General features: G+C 51.7%; 1 protein-coding gene across 1 annotated transcript in view; it reads right to left on the reverse strand.

Annotated features, from left to right (window-relative positions):
- Positions 1 to 1,233: 1,233 nt before the first annotated feature.
- MTOR (mechanistic target of rapamycin kinase) overlaps positions 1,234 to 27,602 on the reverse strand; it is a gene marked incomplete at its 5' end in the record, with an annotated part of 84,102 nt that continues 57,733 nt past the window's right edge. Inside the window, 23 exons of the mRNA XM_082686706.1 lie at positions 1,234 to 2,186; positions 2,849 to 2,954; positions 5,091 to 5,171; positions 5,444 to 5,524; positions 8,061 to 8,126; positions 8,777 to 8,912; positions 9,297 to 9,371; positions 9,946 to 10,018; positions 11,898 to 11,980; positions 13,339 to 13,461; positions 14,041 to 14,188; positions 14,647 to 14,782; positions 16,072 to 16,246; positions 16,465 to 16,599; positions 16,972 to 17,154; positions 17,272 to 17,394; positions 17,669 to 17,767; positions 18,032 to 18,128; positions 19,265 to 19,365; positions 20,050 to 20,301; positions 22,520 to 22,637; positions 23,815 to 23,930; positions 27,470 to 27,601. Of these exons, the coding sequence (XP_082542832.1) occupies positions 2,171 to 2,186; positions 2,849 to 2,954; positions 5,091 to 5,171; positions 5,444 to 5,524; positions 8,061 to 8,126; positions 8,777 to 8,912; positions 9,297 to 9,371; positions 9,946 to 10,018; positions 11,898 to 11,980; positions 13,339 to 13,461; positions 14,041 to 14,188; positions 14,647 to 14,782; positions 16,072 to 16,246; positions 16,465 to 16,599; positions 16,972 to 17,154; positions 17,272 to 17,394; positions 17,669 to 17,767; positions 18,032 to 18,128; positions 19,265 to 19,365; positions 20,050 to 20,301; positions 22,520 to 22,637; positions 23,815 to 23,930; positions 27,470 to 27,601 (2,655 nt within the window). The remainder of the gene's footprint in view (positions 2,187 to 2,848; positions 2,955 to 5,090; positions 5,172 to 5,443; positions 5,525 to 8,060; positions 8,127 to 8,776; positions 8,913 to 9,296; positions 9,372 to 9,945; positions 10,019 to 11,897; positions 11,981 to 13,338; positions 13,462 to 14,040; positions 14,189 to 14,646; positions 14,783 to 16,071; positions 16,247 to 16,464; positions 16,600 to 16,971; positions 17,155 to 17,271; positions 17,395 to 17,668; positions 17,768 to 18,031; positions 18,129 to 19,264; positions 19,366 to 20,049; positions 20,302 to 22,519; positions 22,638 to 23,814; positions 23,931 to 27,469; position 27,602) is intronic.

Here is a 27,602-nt window from a genome sequence, read left to right on the forward strand (position 1 = left end):
TGGGGCAGCACTGTGGTCTGGGTCTCTGGCAGATTTGGGGGGTACAGCGTCATGCGAGACAGGGTTCCTGGCCTTCCGATGTGCGTGCTCTTCCTAATGCAAATTTTTAAATAGCTTTTATGATTCAGTATCTCTCACTGGGTAGCTGTGGCCCACAGAAATTTAGAAATAGAAAATTTACTTGAACTGAAAATGCTGGTTTTTTTTTTTTTTTAAGATTTTATTTATTTATTTGGCAAAGATCACAAGTAGGCAGAGAAGCAGACAGAGAGAGGAGGAAGCAGGCTCCCCACTGAGCAGAGCGCCCGATGCGGGGCTCAATCCCAGGACGCTGGGATCATGACCTCAGCCGAAGGCAGAGGCTGTAACCCACTGAGCCACCCAGGCGCCCCGAAAATGTTGATCTTTGAAAGCACTCCATCGGCACGCTGTCTGTGGAGGGGTCTCTGCTTGGCACTTGTCAGCTCCATCTGGCGTCCTCTCCTCCCCATTACTGTCGGCCTCTGTCCTAGGTCTTACAGCGCCTCTTTACCTGTTTGACACTGATTATCTGTTTTAAAAATACTACTCGGCTTCTACTTCTGTTTTAGAACTTTACATGGTTCTCCGTTGTCCATGCATCAGGCTCAAACTCCTTGCTGTTGAGCCGAGGCAGGTCACAGGCTGGCCCCGCACTCTACCATCAGGCCCTCTTGTAGCAGCTGTCTTTCCCTTTGCTCTCCATTGACCACTCGGCCAACTACACTGAACTCTGAGGTCCAACTGTGTGTAGCTTCGTTTTACATATCAGAAATGGTCTAAGACTTGCAATCGAATAGAGTTCAAGCTCATACTTGCCATTCCTGCAGGATATTGTGCTTTCAGACCGACTTCCTGCTGAATGTCTTCATGTGCCTCATCTGATAAAGTCCCGCTCGTCCTTTAACACCCATGGCAAATGTCCCCTTTCCCCGAGGATTTCCTGGCTCGGCCAGTGGAATTCCTGCCTCCCGCTGAGGCTCACACCCTCCATGTAGCTCTTCTCCCCACTTGGCTTGGGGGAGTTACCAGCCCACTCCCACGCGATGGCGGCCCCGCTGTGTCCGGTCTGTGAACACGGGGAAGGGGACCACGTCAGGTAGCTTCTGTGTCTTGCGTGGTCCCTCGAACCACCTGCTTAGTGAATGATGGCTGCTGAAGGACACCCGCTTCCTTTAGAAGTTCGTACTCATGAATAAAAAACAGCCATACATGTTTTTTAAAATTCTGATGTCATTTATTGGCACAAAAATTATTCAGATACAACATGGTGTCTAGAATGGCTACACTGGATACTTTGTGCATTTAGTTTAATATTTCTTTTGCTCAGAACTCCCACAGGTCCCAGACCTTCCCTCTCTGTGGTCGGCACCTACAGGACCGCATTTGTTTCCAAGCCCTTGCTCTAAACACAGAGCGTTCGGACTTCACTGAAAACATCTCAGGACCGCACCGGGGAAGGCTGCTGCGGCCTGCCCTGCTGCACCCTGCCCTGCTGCACCGTGGTCTCTGTGCACCTGCTCCGCGAAGGCCACCCAGCCATCAGAAGCAACTGCCCTCCCAGCATTCGGGTCTTGGATTGCAGTGTGTAAGTCACAGCATCATGGGTGAGGCAGCAGACAGACACTTTCCACCCATTTTGGTCCATCTTACAAATGATGCTGTCTGCGGACCAGTGAGGTAATGGATGGGTGGAAGTGGCCGAGTCAGTTTCTTCTGGTTCCTAACACGTGTCCTCCACGGCCTGAGGCTTCTTGACTGTGCAGAGTTGGCTGTATCCTTGTTGAGAGGAACCACTGCGCCATTCTTCTATCAGCAACGCTTATGATGAGTTCTCTTGTGAGTTAAGTCAAAACCCGTATTTCTAAGTCATGGGTTTTCTGTTCCCCCAGTCAATGGCTTGATTTGTGTATTTTTACCGTGTTGACTGTCCTGGTAACCAAACCAAGCCTTATGTTTCTGACAACGTGTTCTTCAACAGCAGCTAGACAGTTGGTTCAAACCAACGTTTAATATACAGTAGTACATTTCAGTTACATTTCAAAGTATTTAATGAAGTCAAGCTCTCTGACCGTGGTTTCAGTTAAGTGGAAGCATATACCCAAGTACAAAAGCCTCAAGAGAAACGCTGTGGGCATGTCTAGGCCTCGTGTTACCAGAAAGGACACCTAAGATGACAGAGAGAAAAGGAATATTTTAATAATTTGGCCTTTTTCAAAAGCTTTACACGGACATACTGAAAATGGAGGTCTGACAACCCCCAGGGCATTCCTGAGATCTCCCACAACTAATTGTGTCAGACACACTCATCATTTCCAGTCAAGGGCTGATGCCTGCTGAGGCCCCAGAAGGACACTTCCCCATCACCCTCCTTCTCAAGTTTCTACCTTCAAGTGTGCCTCAGGCAATTAATCAAAGCAGACCCCGGAGTGGTCCTTGAGGTGACAATCCCAGATCCTAAATTTGTCTTTGCCTCTCCTCTCTCTGTCGGTGCTCTGGCTTCTTCTCCTTGGTCCTTCCCTTTATCTTGGAATTGACAGCCAAAGTCCAAAAAGAACCCCACTCCTCCCCTCAAAAAAGAGGGACTCACCTACCATTCTTAAAGTAATTTTAATTTAATTTGGTGCTATTTCCTAAATAGGAGCCCAAGTTTCTCAAGTTCCTGCCTTTATAGAACGGTGAGTGCACACAGTGGATACAAACATTTTACGAGATCTGACACTATGATCCCCTTTTCTGGATAACTCCCCAGGTCCTTCCTGCCATGCCAGGACTGGGGCACGGGACAGGGCCCTGCGTGTGTATCCACGCCTCGCGCACAGGCACTCACCAGCCGATGTAGCACTGACAGAGGTTTTCGTGGGACGTTGCCTGTTTGATGAGCAGTTCCACCTGTGTTGGGACATCCAGGGTTTCGTCATGAGAGAAGTCTCGACCTAGGACAGGAGAAACACACACAGTCCTTCTGCATCTGGTTTTCCACTCCGTCCTTGCCCCCGGGTCGGCTGGCCTGACTGCACAGCACTGCTCAGTTTTAATTGTCCCCAAGGATGAAGGCTGACACGTGACGTGCACACACACGAGCCTCCTCCTAACAGTGACTTGGTTCAAAGAGGGGAAAGGCCTGCAGTCGGCCGAGTCCCGCAGTGGCGAAGATCCAGCGGCTGGTTGGTACAGATTCCTTCATCTACTGCCATCATCAGGCAAGTAGATGAGAAACCGGGCTCAGTTTCAGTCCTAGAACCTCCATTGTTGGGCCTTTCCTCCCACAGGAAGCCCGCTTCCGCCACAAACCCATCAGCTCAGCCCAGAACGGGCACTCGCGGCCGGCTGATGAAGCCTCTTTGGCACAAGGGCCATTTCCCCTCTTCCCTTGGCCCCACATGTCCAAGCCGTCCTGCTGGCTTCTCGCTGTCAGCACACCGCTCGTCTCCTACTTTCCAAGCTCATCATTCACCGAGCTCATCGCTCTGGACCCCGATGTGTCAGGCAGTGCTCGATGCACTGGATCTGTTCCACAGGAGCTCCCTCTCCGGTGCTGCTGCGACCTGGGAGCTGTCCCTCCTCCCCTGAAGGCTAAGTTCACCTGCGCTCTGATCCCAGCCTCTTCGCACAGTCACCTACCCACCCCCCCAGCCCCCCACCCCTGCCGGGCCTGTCTTCAAACGTTTGTAAATTCGTTCTCCTCGCCCAGGAAGTAATAAAAGGCTCTCACGTGCTACCCCTGCTGGAGCCAGCCCCCACCCCCTTCCCCACGCACAAGTGTGGAACTCAGCTCCTCTGCCTCGCTCCCTTCTCACTCTCTTCAACCCCTCGGGTCTGGCTGCCAGGCGCTCAGGAGGCTGCCAGTGACTCGGAGCCGTCCTCGGCGCCTGCCGTCCCTCGCGCCTCCTCAGCCATCCTTTGGATTTTACCTTCAGAAGACCTGGACGCCACCTTCCTCGTCTAGTCAACTGTCCAGCCACAAATGTGGCAGCAGCTCCCTCCCTCCACACAGCCGCCCTGGCCAGTGCAGGGAGGATTCCCCAGTGCAAACCCACTGGGCCCCTCCCGCCTCCCCGTCCCCCACTTCAAGACCTCAGGGTCTTCCCATTGCCCTTAGGACGGAGGATGGAAGTAAAAGGCCCTGTACGATCCCACCAGCCCACTCCGAGCGTGGGCACTCTGCTTCTGTGCTTCTCCCATCTCGCTCTCTGAGGCAGGCAGACTCCTCTGCATTCAGACCGTCTTTCTTGCCAGATTCGCTCCCACCACAGGGCCCTTGCGTGTGCTGATTCCTTTACCTGGAACACTCTGCCTCTAATTATGTTCTCCTTCGTTTCCCAGGGAAGCTTTCCTGGAACTCCGGCACTTAAATTCCCTTGTGACTGGCATCACAGCCCAAGCCCTTTCTTGCACCTAATACTGCCCCTGTCGATGCCGACCCTGCCCCAAGGGGGCAGGCAGTCTGTCGGCTCTTACCAGCAGTTTCTTCAGCATCTAGCGCATCTAGGTGTTCAACAAATAAATACAATTTGACTTCAATACTTCTGTGCCAGGCCCAAATGCTGAGGACTGGCATCCCACGTCTCACCACATTCTGAGAAAGACCTTCTTCCAGATGAACAGATAGAGAGGCCCAGGTGGCACACAGGGTCTTCGGCCCCCTTGGCTGCCACCTCCCGTCATACCATCTGGTCTACAGGACGTGTCTCGTTTTCAGAAGTATGCAGTTCTCTCCTTCTACACTCTCCGGGAATAGCCCGGGAGTGCAGGAAGGCAGAGAATCACAGTGGTCAGGTTTGCTCCAGTATCAAGCCATGATGATGAGAAAAACCTGCCTGAATTTGGCTGACTTAGGACCCCAATGAACTTTATCAGCCCTGTCTGGCATAAGGAGATTAACATCACTTGAAATGAGTTTAATGGTCATTAGAGAATCAGAGAGCATCTCCAGCCGACAGACTCAGAGACCCTCCAGTTAGCTGCAGAGTCAAAGTTTAGGCGCAGCTGGGAAGGGGCTGACTTCCCACTCTAGGGGAGAAAAATCAAGATGTTATGTTCCTTTTAAGTAAACACATGTACTCACTCACCAGTGAGCTTGTCTCGAACCCTGTTTATAATCTGTATAGCTTTCTTATTTAGGGCCTCGGGTTTCACCAAACCGTCTCCGACTGAAATACACAAAGGGAGAAAGAACAGTGAGACTGGATGGTCACAACAGATTGAACAGATGCTCCCGCTGTTCGCAAATACGCGCTTCTGTAAGTGCTGAGTAGCTCTTCCTCTGCGCCTATGTCTTCAGAAGAGAATGAGAAATTCACAGACCCTTGTCTGCTCAAAGGTGGGTTTGCTGCTTTATCTTACCGACCCCTCTCGGTGCAGCGCGGCTGCTGTGTTCTTAATGAGCTAGTCATGGCTGTGATTCCTCAGAGATCGGACTTACTGAAAGAATGGATAGATTCTGGCACTGTGGTCCCCGTTTTCTTATGGGCGGGCTCCCCAAGTTCCACACCGTCCAAAATTTCTAGGAAGAAAAAAAATTGATTGGCAGAAAATTCCAGCACCAAGAAGCCACTGTCGCAAGCATTAGCTCTACTCGCTCACAAGCCATAGTCCCTGGACGTGCACCCTGCGACCTCTCAGGGGAAAGGATAGGAAGGATGGTCACTGTGTGTTTAAAAGGCTTTGCATCTCCAAAGTGTGACCTTTTAAACGACATTTATAAAACGTTCTGACACAGAGCACAGGAGTGCGACGGAATCCCTGGCAGAACTTGCTGGAACAACGACTGATGATAACATAGAGAGCACCACCTTCCAGGAGGCCACACTTATGACCGAAGTGCTATTCTTTTAAGATTTTTTTTTTTTTTAATTTATTTAGTCAGAGAGAGAGAGAGCGAGAGCGAGCACAGGCAGACAGAGTGGCAGGCAGAGGCAGAGGGAGAGGCAGGCTCCCCGTGGAGCAAGGAGCCCGATGTGGGACTCGATCCCAGGATGCCGGGATCATGACCTGAGCCGAAGGCAGCTGCTTAACCAACTGAGCCACCCAGGCGTCCCCCAAAGTGCTATTCTTCAGAGGAATTTATACATCCTTTCTGGGCAGAGAAAGACCTCGGGCTTATAGTCACCCTCCACTGGCTGTGGCCTTCAGGAGAGAAGAGTCTAGAAGCAGAAGTATGAAGTTATCTACACATTGTCCTTGTACACCCCGGGCCTTCAAAATGAAGCCAGGGCTGGTAATACTTTTATGAATGATCACTTGGAACTTAACATTTAAGCCACAGAAGACTAGCCAGGTCTACCACCATCTGGGGTCACCAGAACCAGCTGTCCCCGTTCCTCTCGGCATGCCCCAGACAGCAGACAAGAGTCCGCTCCATAGCGTACTACTGAGGTGGACCCTGGGAATGAAACCCGTTAAGTCTCATATACTTTGGGTGAGACCGGTCACCCACAGAAGGCACCCCAGACACCATGAGGAATTCAGGCATCGTTCGTAAATGTTGTCATGATGTCCATGCCAGAGTCCATACCTGTTCCCAGACAGGACCTCAACTGCCTGCCCAGAACACCCTCTTCCTTCCCATCCACGTACCCAGTAAGGCCAGCTTAAGTCCCCCTGACCCAGGAGCTCCCTAAACGACCGCTGTTCAGAGCGGTACCTCCTTTCTCTCAGCTTCACGGGCTCTCCTCTGAACGCACCTGCTGGATCACACAGTGGACTTGACTGTTCTCGTATTAGTTCCTAGGCCATACAGTTTGGTTGATTCTATAATGTCATTCTGATGCTTCTCCACGGTAATCTCTGTAGGTCACATTCTTTTAACATTATTTGTTATAATGTTTATCCTTAAACATTACTTGGCTCAGCTAAGCAGCTAGTTGCACATGTTCCATAAATGTCTGCAGAGAATATTTACTTTTTTATTTTCAAAGTGTGAACTACGTTGGGTGTTGTTCGATGTTATGAGGGAAAAAGGAGAGGGCCAGGGAGGGGGGTGAGGGGAGTGTGTGAAATAAAGTTAAACAGCTTTACTCTAAGACCTTTGAGAGGTTCCATTCACAAACTGTGTTCTGGCTCTTGGAGGGGCATTATCTTCCTGGGACCCTGTTCTGTGGACCCACTCTTGGACAGTGTTTCCTGTGGCTTCCCTGCCCCTCCGCCAGCAGTGTGAATTCTGCTTCTGTCCTTTTTTTTTTTTTTTTTTTTTTTAAGATTTTATTTATTTATTTGACAGAGAGATGGAGAGCACAAGTAGGCAGTGCAGCAGGCAGAGGGAGAGGGAGAAGCAGGCTCTCCACTGAGAAGGGAGCCCGATGTGGGGCTTGATCCCAGGACCCTGGGATCATGACCTGAACCGAAGGCAGATGCTTAACCGACTGAGCCACTCAGGTGCCCCGTCCTCCTATTTCTGAGCTATTAACAATGCTCTAGGACCATGTGATACAGTTAATAATTATCCCAGTCCAGAAACCACTATAGGGCATACTAAATACTGGTTAATATTCAGATATGCTTTTAATTGTGGTTTTTAAATTTTTGTTTTAAAGATTTTATTTATTTCTTTGTCAGAGAGAGAGCACAAGCGGGGGAGCAGCAGGCAGAGGGTGAAGCAGGCTCCCCACTAAGCAAGGAGCCTGATGCGGGACTCAATCCCAGGACCCCAGGATCGTGACCTGAGCTAAAGGTAGATGTTTAACTGACTGAGCCACTCAGGCATCCCTAATTGTTTTTATAGATTAAGCTCAGATAGTTTGATCAAAATTTCTGGGCCTTAGGTACCCACTCTGTCGTGAGAGGCATGGAACTGAAAAAAAAATTATGCTCAGTAAATACTTCTAGACCAACTTTCTGAAGTTAACTGTTTTGATGCTATTTTAGCAGGGAGGGAATCACTGCAGGACTGTGCCCCTGGTCAGAGCCTCTAGAAAACCCGCTTCCTGGCGTGTCACCACCTCTGCCATGCTTCCTCACAGCAATCACAAAGCTCGCCCTGTTCAAGACACACTCTGGACAAAAGCGGACAGAAGCTGCAGTCTCCCGGGGGAGGGACTCACCTACTGACTGGCCAGCAGAGTAGGAATCCGTCCTCGTTCGGGACCGCTTGTTGCCTTTGGTATTTGCTAGGGAAAGAAACAGAGAGAGGATAAAAAGGGTTTCAAACTTTGACTTGAGAGAAACTTGGTTGACATGATATTTTCTTACCACCATCAAGATGCAATTTTACTAAAAGCTAAAGCCCCCAGGAGAGGGCCCAGGATGGATGACTCGGGACTCAGCGGGTGTTAGCATGGGTGTGCAATCCTGTGGGACTGAGGATTCTGTGTCGCTGTGTCTGAATTTAGACACTGTGGACCAGATAACAGAAGGTGACAGCGGGACATGGGCGGCGGGTGAGACCCCTGGGCCGGTCACCTCTTCTGAGGAGGAGCAGCAAAGGGGAGACGGAGATGCTGCTGCCCCAGATCACAAGAGTCCAGCTTGCTACTCTGCATGAAGTCCAAACAAACAAAAATCACCAGCGCTTATCCTGAAAGTATTATAATTAATATTTAAATTAGTGGTTGGCGTTTTCTGTTCTAGTTAATAAGAAATCATACTTGAAATTCATTTCCAGCCACTGGATCAGCTCTGTGAAAACACAATGCAACAGCCCAGTAGCCCAGCTCAGGCTCCATGCCCGCAGGGGGCAAGGCTGGTGACATGTAACATGTCACCTACTCCCAGATCCGAGGGGACGGGCTCCCGCTCCGTGGCACTTGCTGATACTCACTGTCCATCAGCCTCCAGTTGAGCAAGGGGTCATAGACAAAGGCCTCCAGCACGGCCATGACACTGTCCTTGTGTTCCCGAAGCACTTCCATCACCGTGTGACACGTGATCCTGTAGTTGCCATCCAGACCGGTGACCTGCAGCACCAGAGCCACTTGTCACGGAAGTCAACGGCCCCGGCCCTGCCCCGATGGCTTCAGGACCCGAAGCTAGTTGAGAGGGTCTATCACCCACAATGAGGAAGCAGACACAAGTTGCTACTGGTGTATCACACTGGGAACGTGTTCAGAGCAAGGGATCAGGTCAGGCCTGTGATTCATACGACACAGGGTCTGACGTGAAGCATGGTGAGACTCTCAAAGGTCGATCATTTGTAACACGATGGAAAATAACCAGAAAACATCCACAGAACCAAGGCAGGTGTTCTGGGGAACTGATAAGACCGAACAAGCCAGCCCATGTGCAGTGCTGGGCCTGTGTTGGCCCCATTCCAAAGCAGCTTGTTCCCAAGACCCACTCACCTCCATAGCATTGGTCAGCATTCTCGTTAGTCTAAACGGAATCTTCTCTGGGAATTTCTCCCTGGTCATAGCAACCTATGGGGACATAGAAGAGAAAAACCAGGTTCAGTGGCTAGATTGTTTTTGTTTTCCTTTAGTTTTATATTTTATTTAATTAATTAATATTTTTCCAGGCTAGATCATGTTCTTTAGATAAAGCCAGGCAAAGGCAGGTAGCTTTTCTTTGCATTGATTTCAATGAGGACAGAGAAATGAAGGAGTTTTAGTTTAGTGAGGGGACTTGTCACAGGGATTTAAAAGATAACTAAACACACACATACACACACACACACAGGGATAGAGGGAACAAAGAAAAAGGACAAGTGTGCATTACAACAGGCCCCTGCCCGGCAGGCCAATTCAGGGACGAAGATTCCACCACTCAGAGGCGCGTGCGCAGTGGCCCTTGCCTCGAAAAGGGTTAGAGTCTGACTACGGCAAGTACCAACCAGCACGGACTTCACGTCTTAGTTTGACTTTCTGCGGCTTTGCTAGGAGAGGCAGGGATCCAGGGTGATGCATTTTGCACTTAAATTTGCCTGGGTCAGAGGGTGAGAGGGGGTCATCTGGCAAGGTAAGCCTGACCAGGTGTTCTGGAACACGCAGTCACCTCAAAGCAGTCCCCGAAGTCGATGTGCAGGATCTTCCCACTCAGCCGGTCCAGCATCAGGTTGGACGGGTGTCTGAGAAACAGGGGAGCACCAAGGGTCACTAGAGCGGCACTGGCCGATCAATCAACAAGGATGGGACAGTCCAGGCCCCGCCCACAGGCCAGAGCCAGCCCCCACCTGCCTCTGGAAACACAGTGTTTCTGGACATGGCCCCGCCGATTTGTCATGTAATGTCGCAGGCCACTTTTGTGTCACAGGCAGACACGAGTAGCTGTGAGGTATCGTATGGCCAGCAAAGCCCAAGTTATTTCTTTTTGGGGATGGAGCCAAAGCTTATTAACCTTTCGTTAATTTTTTTAATTAACATATGATATATTGTTTCTCCCAGGGGTACAGGTCTGTGAATCATCAGTCTTACACAATTCACAGCACCCATCAGCCCTCCTCCTGCAACCCTCGCTTTGTTTCCTAAGATTAAGAGTCTCTTATGGTTTGTCTCCCTCTCTGGTTTAATCCAGTTTCATTTTTTCCACTCTTCCCTCATGATCCTCTGCCTTGTTTTTCAAATTCCATATATCATGAGATCATATGATAACTGTCTTTTTCTGATTGGCTAAATTATTTCTTATCTGGCCCTTTACAGAGAAAGCTTGCTGATCCCTGTTCTAGGTCTGCAACAGGGAGAGATCAGTGTGCATCACAGTTGCGTTCCTGACATCTGTGGTCACAAGATGGATCCTGTGTGGCAGCGCTGGTGTCTCAGAGTGACGAGGCTCTATCTTCACCCCTCAGCACCCAGCACGTGGTCCCATCTCCTGGGCCCCCATGCCCATCTAGGAAGGGTTGTCTGGCTTTTGTCACTAGGAATTCTCCTGGCTCTTTTTTAAAAACAAGAATTTATTATTTCCGTGGGAGAAAATTATTTTTATTCTCAAATATTTGCATGAGATGTGATTCCAGGAGAGAGTAGACCACAAGGAACTAGTTTTTCAAAGACTTCTAGAGAGTCAATTTCTGAATATTCCTTAACTACTTTTTCAGTCAGTGCACGTGGATAAAATTTATTATTCAGAAATATCAGACGGGGGGCGCCTGGGTGGCTCAGTGGGTTAAGCCGCTGCCTTTGGCTCAGGTCATGATCTCAGGATCCTGGGATCGAGTCCCACATCGGGCTCTCTGCTCAGCAGGGAGCCTGCTTCCTCCTCTCTCTCTCTGCCTACTTGTGATCTCTCTCTGTCAAATAAATAAATAAAATCTTAAAAAAAAAAAAAGAAATATCAGAGGGACCTACTCTGGTTGGTTTCAATTACAGAAATATTTATCTCAGCACAGTGGTGACTTATAAGTGTTTACGGGATCAGTAAAATCTATCAAAAAAAATTTTTTTTTAGTAAGTTCTACACCCAATGCGGGGCTTGAACTCACAAACCCGAGAGATCAAGAATCACACGCTCTAGTGACCGAACCAACCAGGTGTCCCTGTGTATGTTTTTTTTTTTTTTAAGATTTTATTTATTTATTTGACAGAGATCACGAGTAGGCAGAGAGCAGGCGGGGGTAGGGTGGGGTGGGAAGCAGGCTCACCGCTGAGCAAAGAGCCCGATGTGGGGCTCAAACCCAGGACCCTGGGATCATGACCCGAGCCAAAGGCAGAGGCTTTAACCCACTGAGCCACCCAGGCGCCCCCCTGTGTATGGTTTTTAACATATTAAGCCAGCCTGTAAAGAAGGTGGTGCCCTAGAACTGAGGTTTTTCCTCTCTTTAGTTTGCTGGGCTGTTCTGCTGCATGGATAATAAAAAGGGACTAAGGTTGATACCGCAAAGAAGATCCAAAGTTACAAAATACAATTATTTACCAAATGGTCATAAATCTGACTGGAAAACAAAAGGAAACTATTTAAGAAAGGTACCTTGTAGAAAAACACTACAAAACCAAAATCAACTTACTCACCTATCTCCCAGGCCCAAAATATACCCGACCATGGACATGACCGCTAAGGAGCGGGTGTAGTTGGTTCTCCGGTCAAACCACACCTGGAACACAGGAGCGCACATGACCCGCGGCTCTAGGAGCTAACTAGCTTCAACAGAATTGCACTGCAATCAGCTGTTTCCTTATGGCCCATCAGTAACCAGTTAATAACGTGAAATGGAATAAAGATCTCAATCATAATTGTAATGGCAGTCAACTATGCTTGTAATAACCTTAGAGAGGTACAGAACACAGATGAGTAAAAAAAAGTTAACCTTTGTGTAGGAACGTGAAGAACCGGATAAATAAAAATGTCCATTTAAGACGGTAAAAATGTAATAACTCCCTAAATTATCTGAAACATTTAATGTAATTCTGCTGAAAATTCAGTAGCTCTTTTTGGTGGGGACTGTGACAAAACAACCCCAAAATTTATCTGGAAGAAGAAAAAATTTAAATAGTCAATGAGGAGAGACTTTTCATTAACAGTTGTATTAACAGGGGTGCCTGGGTGACTCAGTGGGTTAAAGCTTCTGCCTTCAGCTCAGGTCATGATCCCAGGGTCCTGATTGAGCCCCGCATCGGGCTCTCTGCTCAGCAAAGAGCCTGCCTCCCTCTCTCTCTCTGCCTGCCTCTCTGCCTACTTGTGATCTCTGTCTGTCAAATAAATAAATAAAATCTTAAACAAAACAAAACAAAAAACCACAGTTGTATTAATAGTATGGTACTTGAAGAGAAATAGGTTTTAGAGAGATCAATGAAATAAAACAGAAGCCCCAGAAAGAAATCCAATGGCAGAGAATAGCTTTTTGTATAATAAAAATGGACTTTCTCAAACAGTAGGAAAAGGAAGGATCATTTAGTAAATACTGTGGTGTTGGCTAATCATCTCAAAAAAGTAAAATCTGAATCTTTAATCTTAAATTCCGAATTGGGTTGAGGATTTAAATGGAAAAACAAGTTTTATAATCAGTACAAGTAAATGAATGTAGAAAAGATACACAATCTTGAGGCAGAGAGGGCCTTTCCAATATAAAGCTGAAGGTAGAAACTTCAAAAAAAAGGATAAAAATCCGGTAACTTCCAACTTTTAAAAGTGTCTACACATCAAAAACAAAACAAAAATCCCAAACCAAGGAACATACCAGAACAAAAATTAAAAAACCAAATAAGCAGGAAATTTCTGACATACGAAATAGGGTTAATATCCTTCTTATAAACACAGCTCAAATGCTATCGCAAGAAATGGGAGAAACACAAAATTACTAAATCCGTATCCGCTGAACGGCACGGCTCGCCCAGGTAATCTCAGTAACAAAAGACGGTGCACAGTGCACAGCTGGTCGCCCCGAAGACGAGTCCACCGGGTGCAGGTGAACAGACCAGAAAGCAGCGCCGGTGCGAGGAGCCCGGCTCGTACCTCGGAGCTGGGGCTTTTGAGCCACAGCAGCTTGGCCAGGTCGTCGCCGGCGGTGTTGTTGACGGCGTGCTCGAACACCTCCACCTTCTGCATCAGTGTCAGGTGATCGTAGTCCGGAGCCATCTGCATGGGGACACAAGCGCTCTGCGAGCGGCCCTGGACTGGTAGCTTCAATCCAGGGGGACATCAGGCTCTGGGCCCGGGCAGAGCTGGGTTCTGATCTCACCACACCAGCCCAAAGGAGATAAGAACAGTGCGGGGTGGGGGTGGGGAGGGTGTGGCCAATAGAACCGGGTGACCTTGGGAACGCCAGGGCTCAAGGGTGAGATGTCAGGTCCCACCTGAGCTTAAGTCTGCTGGCGCAAAGGAGAGCGCGGGAGGCATCGCAGTTTTGGGTGCCGGATCTCTTACTACTTGCGCCTCTACTGCCATCATCTCCCTGGGTGGCCCGTGTCCCGTCCCCATCAGCTGATCCCCTGATCAACAATACCATCCTGTCTCACCTAGAAGGCTGGACACCTGATTTCTGGGCTCTACGGTCCTGTTCCTTAGAGGTAATCTGCGTTAGGACTCGCTTTGTCTCCCAACCAGATTTTCCGGTGACACGGACTTTCCGCACACACACAGAAGGACGAGAAGAGCAGCTCTGCAGAGTTCCTGACTGGCGAGTGACGTCAAGGCCGTGAAGGCCTCACCACGTACCCGCAACATGATGCGATGCTCGATGTTGAGGAGGATCTTCTTCTTCTCTCTGTAGTCCCGGATGAGGGCGTGCAGCGTGTCGCAGTGCGGGACCCAGCCGATGAGGCCCGAGTTGGTGGATAAGGGGATGACGGCGTATCTCTGGATGCTGGCGCCCCCGGAAGGCAGGGTTGGTTATCGGACGTAAGCAGAGTCAGCCTCCGACCCCCGCACAACACAGGGGAGCAGGCTGAACGCCCCCCACGCCCACCCCTCCAACTTAATATCCACGTTCTTAATGGAATGGGGAAGAGAGCGGGGCGGCCGGGCATGGTAAACACACAGGCCGTGCAGCGTCTCTAGTCTAATGGCCACGGGCTGTTCCATTCTGGACCCTCTGGTGGTTGTTACAGGTGTTTCCCTTCAAAGCATGCAAGCGTAGAGACAGCTCTTTGCTGTGTTCAACGCCTTGGATACTGACGACTTCCTGCCAGGTATGCTATGTCTAGAACTGCTTTCGTGGAGGGACACGACCACATGGGAGGGATGTAAGGAAAGCCCAGATGACCCGTCATGTCGCCGCCGTGCCACTACTCCCCCCAGCCCCCACCACCGCGTCCTGACTACCTGAGGTTCTTGCGAAGAGACGTCGGGTCGTTGGCCAGAAGGGTGTTGACCAGGCCGAAGAGCTGCATCACTCGTTCGTCCTGCCGCAGGTCTTCGTGGCCCTTCAGGAGGAAAACAAACTCATGCCCGTTGCTGCCTGTGGGAATGGTGGGAGCTGTTAGCACAGACCAGCCCTGTATCCCCAAGCTCCTACGTGTACCCTACCCAGCCCCACTTGCACACAAACATAGAGTACCCTAGAACTCCTGAAAAGAATGGCACCGCTTTTGATCGTCCCCCAATGAAATGCTGGTCAAATTAAAAATAAATAAAATTAAAAACAGCTGTCTTTGGAGATCAGGACCGATTCCGCAGGGATGGTCGTTCTGCGTGCTCCCCCACAACCACTCTCCGCCCTGCTGTCTGGATTGGGCCCATGAAGCCTGACTCCTGGGAACTGTATCACCTCAGCTCCCAGTTGGGCTTGGCCAATGGGGGCACTGGCAGGAGGGAAATCAGAGGGTGGGAAGAGGGAGAGGCCAAAGGGTTTGCTCCTGACAATGGTCCAGGCTCCAGTTCTAGAAGTTTCCAGTGTTCCTCCCCCTGGGCTACAGCTCCAGTGGTGGATGGCCTCTCTTTCTAGGTTATGTGTTCTCAATGGGCTCCTTGCCCTCTCGGGTCTGGAGGGTGGGGTGAGTCATAGCTTCTCACTGTTGGCTCTCTTGACTCTGCTCACAGAAGGAAACAGGTCCTTCATTCAAGTCTCTCATGAAATACTGTGGAGAGCCTGACTGACCCATGGTTTGAGTATCAGGAGACGCCAGCCCACGGAGAGATGATCTCCTGGGAACCACGACGAACTGGGCTGGTGAGTAACTACTGCATTAAAAAGCATGAGCTGTACTGAAAGTGAGAACCCTTAGGGGGCCGTCAGAGCATCCGGGCCTCCCGTAGCCACCCCAGGTAGGCCACAGAGCTCACTGTGAGAACTCATTTCCACGTCAGTTTGTTCCTTTTACATAGTCATTTCCCACGGAGAGAGACCATGATGGTGAAGGAGAACATTCGAGAGCTCAGGAGCCCTTTCTTCGGCCCTGCTGGTCACCTACCACACCCGCCCCCAGATGCCCCTCTGTTGGCCCTGTCAGTCCCCTGCAGCCACCTGCCTCCCCCCATGCCCACGCCGCACACCTCTGTGGCTCCCTCCGCCTGCTCTGCAGGGCGCTCAGGCCTCCTGCGAGCACCGCAACAGTGTGAACAGACGAGGAGTCCTGGGGGCGATGTGACGGGGAACCTGCTTGTGCTCTGTTTCTCTCTCCATGAGCCAGGGAGAGAGGCCGCATGGGAAGAGGAGTGGTGTGAACGGGGAGCGGAGACCTCAGAAAAGGGGAGGGGTTCGGCCAGGATTGGGGGGGCCGCAGGAGGCAGGAGCGCAGGCGTCCTTACCCATGAGCGTCAGCTTCCGGGGCCTCTGCTTGGAGGTGATGACCTGCAGGGACGGCGCGATGGACTGAATGCGAATGATCGGCTGGTTGGGGTCGTACGTTCCGGGCACGGCCAGTTCGAGGTCCCGGCACATCAGAAGTTTGGGGGACACATACTGCAGCTCTAGAGAGGTGAGCTGTGAACAAGTGCCACAGGGGTCAGCTGGCTGCCGCCGGGGAAGGGCTTACATGTAATTTGGGTATTTTTTTAATAGATTGCTAACGGCAATGACTTGTCCTAGAATTTGCAAATAAAAGTAAAACCAGAGGCTTTAGAGTTAGCGTCAGAACGTTCACAAAAAGGAAAACCTAAGGGATGATGATGGTGAACGCCGCTAGAGCCCAAAGATCCTACCTGGGGCAGCTGCTTAGAGATCCGTCTGAACACGTGATAATAGAGATCCCAGGCTTGGGTGAGGTCCTTGACGTTCCCGGATTTCATGTACTTCCTGCACCACTCTTGCGCCTCCATTAGGTCTCGACCATATGCCTGGACGGGGAAGCAGGGCACGTCTGTGAGCCGTCAGGTGTGGACTATGCCCCGTGCTGAAGCCCCAAGCAGATGGCACAACTGCTCAGCCGCACGTGACGGCTGGACGGCTGTGGCCCTTCACAGGGCTCAGCAGGGCAGTGGGGAGGCCCCGTCCTGGGACGGCTTCTGGGCAAAGGCAGGCGAGGCAAGATGAGCTCAGCAAGGATCTCATGGTTTCCAGTTCTCCTGAGTTCTTAGAAGTTCATGACAATCAAATTGCTGGTATTTCTATATCCCGTGGCCTCCGTCAGAATATGTTCTAGTCACGTCAGGAGGAAGGCCAGAGGGAAAGGGGTCTGGGTAAAGGCTTTGGGTCATGTCACGCCGTACCTGATTAAAAGATGTCTCCTTCAGAGTCTGGGGGCCTCGCTCCATCATGGCGTGCAGGGGCTCCAGCACCTCGAACATGCCCTTCACGTTCCTCTCCCCGAAGTACAAACGGGAGGCCTCTTCCAGGCCTTCGTGCCACATCTCGTGCCAGAGGATGGCCACGCGGATGAGCTCCTCGCTCACCTGGACCAAAGGGGGCAAGCGAGAGGCAGCGAGGATGAGCTGACTGACTGAAAGGCTGACTGAAAGGGAGAGACCGCAGGTCGTCCTGCCGGCAGCACCGGCGCGGGCCGGACTCACCATCATGGCCTGCTGGACCAGGGTGTTACTGTGCTCGCACATGTTCTTCAGGATCTTGTTGGCTGCGTTGTGGCGGGCCGTCGTGGTGGACTTAGAGGCCACGGTCAGGGGGTAGATGAGGGCCTGCGGCAGACACGGAGGGAACACTCACAAACTCGGACTTTCCGGAAGATGTGAGAGACGGAGAGGACGCTGCTGACACTGATTCGAGTCCATCACTCAGATGAGGGGAAGAAGGCCCTTCAGGAAGGCCCCTGGGCCTGGGCCTGCCAGCCGGACAGAGGGGATGCCTGGCTCCCAGTTCCTGCCTTATGCCCCTACAGCAGCTTTAGGAAAGGCCGGGATCCAGATCGAAAGGTCCACGGTTCAAGGAGGAACTGCCCGGGGGCCCACGTACCTGGGGGTGGTACCGGCCAATGTCTGTGAGAAGCTGGTGAATGAGGCGGCCCACCAAGGGCCTGGGCGTATCGATTCTCGCGATGAGCTGCGGTATGACCTGGATTCAGAGAGACACGGTGCACAGCGCGTGAGGGGCAGAAACAACTACTTGTTATTCTGGGCAGTGACCAGCTCTCGAAACCTGCTGTGGCAGATGCTGTGGAACTCTGAAAGAGTTCACTCCCTTCAGTTCTCTGGGAGAAACTAAAGACAATATGGAGTGTCGACCTTGGGACCCATCCCCCATCCTTTACTGCTGTCACTGATCACCGCATGATCCCAGGAGGAGACAGAGCAGGAGGGAGACCTGAGCCCGCCTTACCTGTAACCAAGTGTCGATCTGGATTGCTTTCACCCCCTCCACTAAGGCTTCATTTACATCTGGCCAGTGACCATAGTCAAACCATAAGGTGAGGACTCTGGAAAAGACAAATAAGAAAATCACAGAAAATCGAGTTTCCCAGTTTTTGTTTTTTTATTTTTGTAATCTTTAAGACTCTTGAGAAAAGAATAATGGGCAAAGGGGCGCCTGGGTGGCTCAGTCAGTTGTGCCCGACTCTTGATTTCGGCTCAGGTCATGATCTCAGGGTCCTGGGATCAGGCCCCACATCGGGCTCTGCGCTCAGTGGGGGTCTGCTTGAGCATTCCCTCTCTCCCCTCATTCATACTTTCTCTCTCTAAAATAAGTAACTCTTTAAAAAAAAAAAAAGAATAATTGGCAGGGCCTCAAATCAGTGGTTCTACAGTGTCTGGTCTCGGGGACCACCCGGGAAGGGTGTGTGGTTGGTGATGGTTATTAATACTTGGGTCAATCTCTTCTTGCCCTTTTGGCTAATATCAAGTGGAATACTTGGGTCAACACCAGGAGGGGCATCCCAAGTAAATGCTTATTTTATTCCAGATAATGTAGAGGGCTCAGCATCATCTAAGCTCAGAGATCTAACGGAGGAGCCCAGGACAACCTATGGATTATCTTCGCACACACAGAAAGTCACCTGGAGCCCAGCGGCAACAGCGTAAATGCAGGACTCAGGTGCCCCTGTCACCCACAGCCTCTGGACTGGCCGGTCTGGGCCATTTGTCTCGGCCACTCTAAGTGGCGTCTCGAAGCTGAGGCGAGGCACCTGGGTCGCTCAGTCAGTTAAGCATCTGGCTTTGGCTCAGGTCATGATCTCAGGATCCTGACATCAACCCCATGTTGGGCTCCCTGCTCAGTGGGGAGCCTGCTTCTCCCTCTGCCTCTCCCCCATGCCTTCTCTCTATCTCTCAAACAAATAAAATCTTTTTTTTTTAAACAAATAAAATCTTAAAAAAAAAAAAAAAAAAAAAGCTGGGGGGCTTTCAGCACTGCGGCCACAAACAGCTCTGCGTCTCCCTCCCTGCCGGAGTGCGCGCGCAGCCTTCTCAGGCCACGCCTCCTCCCCGGCGTGGGCAGGTGGAGGCCGGTCAGCCTTCTTCTTGGACATGCTCATCAGGGTGGGGAAGGAGGACGTTCCGAGTAATTCCGTGTCCTGCTGTGCACACGGCCCATCAGGGGCCCTGCCCGCTCTGATACCTCAGTGTGTCCTGGAGGTTGTTGCCTCGTGACAAGGAGATGGAACGGAAGAAGCCCTGGACGGCAGGGACGGTGTACATCAGGAGGGTTTTGGACAAATCCTGTTGGAACACACGCATGTTAATGGACGCTCTTGGTTTAGTTTCTCTTCCGTAAAAGGGGCCTCACAGCACACGAACAGTACCTGACTCAAAGAGGTTATGAGGTTAAATTAGTTAGTGCAGGAGAAGCCTCTCGATGAGTACTGGCTCACAGCAAGCACTCAGGAAATGCCGACTGTGTCACAGTCGCTATCACCTCGGACTAATGGTGGGTTCTTAAACAGGGGTGGCAGGGAGAGCGGGCTGAGAAGGAACACGCCGCTCTCTGGGCCTGCCAGCTGCCCCCATGCACTCTGAAAGGACAGCCAGACGGGAGGAGGTGGGACGGGGCGGTGGGCGGAGAGGAAAAAGCAGAGGATGGATCCCGCCGGCCTGTCCTCAAGCGGACCTGCAGATGTGCACGGCCACCCGCGCGGCCACCCACACGGCCAGGTGCAGGCTTTAAGGGGATGAGCTCATTCTCGTGGGAAGGATGACTAGAAACTCAGTCTCCGGCTTGGGGGCTAAGGCAGGGCCTCCAACACAAACACGGGCTCGAACACTGCCGGCTGGCAAATAAGCCACACCACCCAGCTTCCTCTCCCTTCAGAGCAAAACCCGGGACCCTCCGTGTGCCGCCAACCCCCACTCCTCGGAGCACCCGGTGCCAGGCTCAGCCCTCGCTGGGGGAGGAAGAGACAGTACCTCAGTGACCTTCTTCTGCAGAGGAGACGGGGTGGGGCTGTTCTCGGTGCTCTCGGCCTCGCTCTCACTGTTGCTGCCCTCGGTGCTGGTGGCGGTGGCGGTGGCCGTGGCCGCGGTGGTGGCGGCGGTGGTCGTGCTGGTGATGTTGGCCCCGCTGGCATGCCGCAGCTTCTTCTTCTCGTCACGGGCTTGGTTCTGATGCTTGTAGTGCAGCACGGCTTCAAAGTTCATCACTGCCCACGCGTGCCAGGCCTGCGTGGGGTGAGAGCCAAGGAGGAGGAGGCCTGAGCGCCAAGGCCTTAGCGGAGTGTGAGGCCAAAGCTGAGGCAGGGCGCTGGGCCTGCCCTTCCTTTTCAGTGGCCAGCAGAATAAAACTTCACCAAAAACACTCAGGAGTGGGCCTTTTACCAGATTCAGCCTGATTCCTTCATTACTGTGGCAGGACCGTGGTGAGGGCCGCGGGGGGTTGGGGGGGAGGGGAGGAGAGTCCGAAGAGCAGCGAGCCAGGTCCTTGTCTCAGGGGCCTCCTGGTCTGGTGGGCGCCCAGCAACCCGAGGACAGGCAAACGTGAGGGAGCGATGAGAGGCAGACAACAGGCCGGCCAGGGTCGGGGAAGGCTTCGTGGAGGCAGGTTTCTGGGCTAGGGGCTGAAGAGCAGCCCTCGATGGGCAAAGCAGGGACAAGAGGACAACAACAGGGACCTCCCAGCCTGGGGAGCTCAGGGACGAGGATGCAGGGTGGCCAGCACAGGGCAGTTCATAAGAAACAAACAGATCCGACCGGCGCCTAGTCGGTGACGGACAGCAGTAGGCGGAACGTTAGCAAAGGGCGGGGTCAGATTGTGGACGGGCTAACGTATCAGGCCAAGGAGGTCCCGTTTCATTCTAGGTTTTAAAGATTCCATCATTTACGAGAGCACACGTGTAGGGGCGTGATGGTGAAAGTCTTAACCAGGTCCCAGGTCAGTGGGAAAGGGAGCACATCAAGAGGAACACGCCATGGGGGAAATGCCGCTCATCTGCCCAGCTCTCCCACCTGGCTCGTGTGTGGCCTGTCAGAAAACCAATGTCCACCGACTGTTTGCTGGGAGAAGTCTTTGGTGCTTATTTTGGTAAAGGAGGAACCACCCACGCTCTGTGGTTTAGAGCTGCGGTGACCTGTGGTGCAGCACCGCCTCGTGTCTGCACGAGGCACACCCTGATCTGGGGCCTCGCGAGTTTGCAGTGATGGGAGAACTAAATCCTGCAAGGGATATACTTTCTGGATAATCGGGAAATTCCTTTGCATCCTTTGCTAAAATCTTTCTTTAACATAAATGAGTCCATTTTTTTACCTACGCAGAGTAGGTCGATCATAACCGACCTTTATTTGATGAGTCACGATTCTGCACTGACCCAGCCTGTGTCCTCACACTTTCATTTATTCAGTAGCTCTGTTTTACCCACTCTGTGCCAGGCGTGGAACCAGGAGACAGAGTGAGCAAGACGGAAACAGTCTCTGCACACACACAAGACCGCACCATTATAGTAAGACAGCATAAACCCAAAAGGACCCATATAAAGGAAAGCCTGAAATTCCTGGAACCAATTTTTTTCCCCTTGTGATTTGTTTATTTTCTAGAATGTGAGGGAAGGAAAGTAACCTGGTTAGGAGACACTTCCAGCTGGTAAGGTTCTAGCTAATCCAGAGTTTATCCGGTCTATTTTTCCAGCCTAGAACTGGGGCTGACCTAGATAGAGTAATTATTGCTGCCGCCACGAAACAGGGATTTTTCCGATCAGAATGAAGCATGCTTCAATCAGGGTACAATTTTTACTGTACTGTTCTGTGTCTTCAGATATATGTTTTGATCTCAGAGGGGTTAATGCACAAAGTATTAGCAAGTTAAGGAAATGCTGGAAAGAAATCAATAGCGTCTGGTGTACCAAGCAGCTATTACCGGGAGGTAGGTCCCTCAGGGAAGACCTAAAAACTAAGGCTACGTGCTCTCCCCCAAACCCCTCCTCTCCCACTCAACCACATCTTTGATACATTTCCTAATTCTGTTTATCTTCCTGAAAAGTTCCCTATGCCATAACAGGATGTTACCCAGAGCTTTCCAATAAAAACAGAGAAAGTGAATTTCTTAGAGGCGGAGCAGGCAGGGATGGAAATCAGGAAGAAGCCGGGTAGGAACAGATGACCCAAGGGAAGATAAAGTTCCAGAGATTAACCGTGCGTCCAGATGCTCGTGGGCAAACATTCAGCTTAGCGTCTAGAAGACAACAGCATTCCCCCATGCCGCACGCAGAATAACAGCGTGATAAAGTGTTTCTCCAATAAGACTCTATCTATCTTCTTGTACAGTGAAGCCCGTATGGGGGCTCTGACAAACTGGCTCCTGGTGTTCGAACAGGTGAATCCCCAGCCCAGATGGGAACCAGCAAGGCTGGGAGGGGCGGGGTCCCCCCGGGGGGTGGGGTGGGGCTACCTTGTACCAGCTGCGGTCGTGCTCCGTGGCTGCGCTGTAGTACTGCAGCACCTTGGGGATGGTGCTCTCGTTGATGCCCTGCAGGTTCAGCTGCCACTCCCCGAGCTTGAGGAAACACCTGGGGACAGAGAAACGACCCCATGCCGCTACGCGCACATGCTAGCTCCCCCCGCCTCCCAGTAAGGAGAACGGCCCATTTCATCGGCGGAGCACATCTACACTTGCGGCCGGGAAGCAACGGGATGGAAACACAGGGCTCTCGACCACACAGGAGGGAAGAAACCGGCTTGAGGGGTGCATTTTGAATGTATCAGCTCTTCTCCTTGACCCATGTTTCAATGCCAGCGTTGACCAGTACCTGCTACAGGGTAGGTCTATACGGACCTGCCTGCCCCGATTTTAGTTTTTGGTGGGGGTGTTGGCTGCTGAGTAGCTCTTCCTCTTGCATGCTACCGGCTTCCCCTCCCTCATTTCTGCCTTCTCCTCAGTTTATAATAAATGACAAACTACGTATCAACATATTATATTGTATCACGCACCATGTTATATGTTATAATGATTTGTATCATTTATAACAGATCATATTTACCATGAGAACAATAACAGCCCACGTTTACTGATCGCTACTCTCTCCCAGGTACTGCTCTAAACGGTTCACGTGTTTATTCTATTAACCCTCATACTACCTTCTACGTTTCAACATATTATATTGTGTCACGCACCATGTTATATGTTATAATGATTTGTATCATTTATAACAGATCGTATTTACCATGAGAACAATAACAGCCCACGTTTACTGATCGCTACTCTCTCCCAGGTACTGCTCTGAACGGTTCACGTGTTTATTCTATTAACCCTCATACTACCTTCTCACGTGTTTATTCTATTAACCCTCATACTACCTTCTACCACCCCAAGCAACAGGAGCCCTCAGCATCCCCTTTTCATAGGATGAGGAAAGTGAGGCACAGAGTGGTTAAGTGACCCATCCAGAGTCACACATCAGAGCAGCAGCAGAGCTGGCATTGGCCACCAAGGGGTCTGACTCTCAGGCCAGACACCAGGAAGGCAGCAGCACCTGGATGCCCTGGAGCTCAGTCCTGGGCAGAGAGCAGCAGAGGCCCTAGCTCAGCACGATCTGATGGCTGCCCGGGGTTCCTACTGCAAAAGGCGAAAGCAGAGTTGGGAGCTCGCTGCCCAGGGAGCCTTGAGCGTTCCTGGCACGCTGCAGAGGCTGCTGGGGCGGAGGGAGATGGGAGCGCGACCGGCTCGGGCCAGCGGGGACCCCTCACCGGGCCATGAGCTTGTGCAGCTCCTGCTTGTGCTGCTGGTCCTCGGTGGCGATGGCGTGCTGGGCCTGCTGCTGCATGGTCTGCACGAAGTGCTGCATGTGCTGGAAGGCGTCGATCTGCACAAGACAAGAGCACGGGAGCCGCTCAGCATTCGGCCTGGCCTCACGAGAGAGAACCCCCGATCATCTGAAGAGCCCGTGAGCCGGCCCTCACTCCCAGGGGAGCACCCTGGAGCACAGGGCAAGGGTGCCCTAGAACAGGTGCCCCAGGGCATGGCACTGGGAGATGGTTGGGCTTTTCAAGAAGACTCATACTTTCCCAACTCAAGCTGCAGCTCTCCTTGGCTAGCTGTACTGCTATTTTGATAAGCTCCTTGCCTGATTACCCCGAAATAACAATCTATAGGAAGAAATGTGAAACGACTGCTTACTTCCTAGCAACACACAGGGGGGAAACCAGGCTCCTTGGGGGATTGTTTTTGGGCCTATAAAACTTGCGTACTTGTTTAGAACTCTAAGTACCTTGGACACTCCAGCAGAGCCCAAACTATAGTTTTAAAGGTCCGACAGAACCCTCAGTACCCAAATAAGAGCACAGACACGGGGTGAAGGCCCTCATCCGTCCGTCCGAGCGAAGCAGGGGCAGGGGGGAGGACGCTGGCTGAGCAGACAGACGTCTAGGTGAACGGGGTGGCTTAGGAGCGAAACCTTCACAGCATCCTCAAGCCTTTCCATCTGTCTACACTATGGGACCTGACACAAAGTGAGCAGAACCACGTGGGTTAGGAACAGGGAGCTGAAAGAGGGAAGGGCAGAGACACAGAGTCAGAGATCTGGGGCTAAGGTTCCAGCCATCTCTAGAAGCCCCAGGTCCACTCACGCCAGCATCCTGGTAAGTGGGGTCCCCACTATTTTTAAAGGGCTTCACAGGTGAGACAGAGCATACAGACATGAAAAGCTCCAGTGGAAAAAATGGTGGAATGAAAGTCCACCACGACGGTGGGAGGGGGACGGTATGCGAGAGAGTGAGAAAGAGGCGATGTGTTCTTTGCTGCAGAAGGAAATGGGGGGGGATCAACATTTCAAATAAATAAGGTCAGAGTGGTCCCCTTCCACGGAAACCTGTCAGTCGCGACCGTCTTCAAGGAAAGTACAACTCATGGCTTGGAGGCCAGAACCAACCTCAGACACGTTTCAACATAAGGAATTAATTAGCATCAACAGACATGGCTCACCCCAGAGCCAGCATGATGAGACTAACAATTCGTCAGGCAGCTAATCCGCACACGGGGACAGGGCGACAGGCAGATGTTCTGACAGTTAACAAGACACCTGTCCCCCCAACCCCCCACCCAGACAGCTGCCTTCACGGGGTTCCATTACTCACCCTGGCTTTGAAAAATGAACTACATTAGCAGCCCGCCCCTGAGAAGTGATAGATGTTTCTGTAGTTTTTTCCTCTACGAGAACTGCACTGAGCAGACTTACAGCTGATTAAGAAGGAAAGGAAGAAGGGAGAGACAGCACTGGAAAGATCCAGCCCGAGAAGGGCGACTGGTAAGCCGCTGTGCGGAGCGGGTGCCCGTCAAGCTTGTGAGGACCGAGTGAAGCAGGAGCTGGGATGCCAAGGCTGCTCGGAGCCCACACGCTCCGCGTCGCGGGCAGTCCAGGCACACAGCTTACTTTCCTTTCAGGAGACTCAGCCAAGCGCTGAACAAAAAATAAACTGCCCAAACCAGGGAGGGCTGCATAGTAGTTCGGATTTGAAGCTCAGTATTAAGTAAATCTATCCAGCACCGGAGAATTGATATCCTTCTACTGCATGGGGTGGAGACCACTTATTTTGAAGGAATTCAAAGTGTTCTTCTAAAATACGCTCTTTTCTCCACCTCTGGGAAGTGAGGAGGGAAAAATGGATTGTTTCTCTCTTATAGATGAAGGACTGGGCGATCAGAGGAAGGGTTTCTCTTGGGCACAGAGTTTCAGCTGCGCGTCGTACGCCCGGTTGGCGAGCAAGACCCATGTCCTCAGCTTGGTGAGGTTTCACGGAAAGACTAGCCTGTCTCTAGATTGTGGGAAGTGGCTTGTCTAGGAAAACATGGGACATACCCCTTGGGCCTGACGCCTTCCTGCAGGCTCTGCTTTTCTCAAACTCTCTTACCTGCCTTACTCAAGGCAGGATACAAGGCTTACCGAATTGTCTGTAGTGGAGGAAAGTCAAGTTCAGAGAGGAAAAGGGGCTTGCTCAGTAGTGCGATTATTACGTAGATGGTTCTCTGAGCACCTGTGAAGATGGGACAGCCCTTGGTCTGGGCTTGAAGTCCAAGCACCTGACTTCAAAGAGGTTTCTGGATTTCTAACGCCTGTCGTTTCCTGGCTTCCCATCGGAGGCTGGGCTCTGAGAAGAGGCGGTAATGTGTAGAGAGGTTGGGCTGTGGTCATTTGTTGAAAGGAGCCACTCCCTGGTTGAGACATTAGCCAAGAGGCCCTTGCTGCCTGCCTTCAGCAGGACTTTCAAACACTTGGACTCTGTACCCAGGAAGGAAACCAGACCAAGCTCAGATCCAGCACCTTCTGTTTTTCTCATTTGCCTGGAGGAAGGTTGGACTTTGCATGAGAAGTGCTCTGACCCGGGAAGTTTGCAGAGACTTACAACCAGACCAAACCAAACTCCCAAAAACAACAAAAAGAAAACAAGACCCCAAACGATGCACGTGGGCAACGGAGTTTGGCCATTCCTACTAAAGTGAACCCCTGTTGAAAACCCAGCGCTGGGGTGCAGGGTTCCCGATCCCACTGTGGGACGCTTTTGCAGTCCCAGAGTCAGCCACCCAGAAAGAAGTCAATCTGGAGACACTGTCCCGGGTTTCCTTTGGCGTGCCTTCTACAGCCTCGGCTGCACGGGTGGCTCCGCGCTCCTTTCTCCTGGCAGGCCTTGCCTCGGGCCACAGTGGGGAGAGGAGGGCTAGGACACTCCCTCTGTTTGGTCAGCGGCACAAGGAGCCAGAGCAGGTGCTGATTTTGCCTCCAGGGCCAGCGTTTTGTTAATCATCACCACCATCCAGGGAGATCATTTCAAAAAATAAAACCAACATCTCCCCCCCTCCACCCCCGCCCCCTGGGAGCCACAGCTATTTCCTTGTCGGGGAGGACCTGTCTGTAAACAAAGGAAGAGGAATTCTATGCCGGCTCCAAGTAGACGCTCCCTACTGGATGCAGCCCGACACTCTGGGTGTTGCTGCTTCTGGATCTCAGCTGATGACTGGGAAGGAGACGAGAAGTTGGAAAAACCAAAGTGGTCTTGTGAAATGTCCAGTCTGTGTTTTCACAAATATGCTGCCTTTTGGGTACTGAACAGCCCACCTTTTCTTGGGAGGCGGGGGGGAGAAGGGGGCAGATATCGTGCCCTTTCTATGTTCCCTGCATACTCTGCTAAGAAATACAACCGTGACCTCACGCAGCAGTTCCATCAATGGCATCCAGGAGGCCCTCGGATACAATTCACTCTGAAAATCGGGCCAAACAGCTTCCTAACAGGAGCAAAACCCAACATGGCGCTTTGGGTGCTGCTCCCTTTTGGGCCCCGAGGTGGCGAGAGGCCGGGTAGTGGGCGCTCGGGACGCGCGGTCTGCCGCCGCGTGGGTTTGGATACAGACCTTGCGAGCGCTCTTCCACATGTTTTTCATGTAGGCGTAGGTCACCTGAGGGTGAACTGTTGGCAGAGGATGGTCCAGTTGCCGAGATGGATCCACTCCCAGGAGCAACACTAAGGTTTTATGAGCAAGGGCC

This window comes from Mustela nivalis, assembly GCF_964662115.1.
Source record: "Mustela nivalis genome assembly, chromosome: 10".
NCBI classification, from domain to species: domain Eukaryota; kingdom Metazoa; phylum Chordata; class Mammalia; order Carnivora; family Mustelidae; genus Mustela; species Mustela nivalis.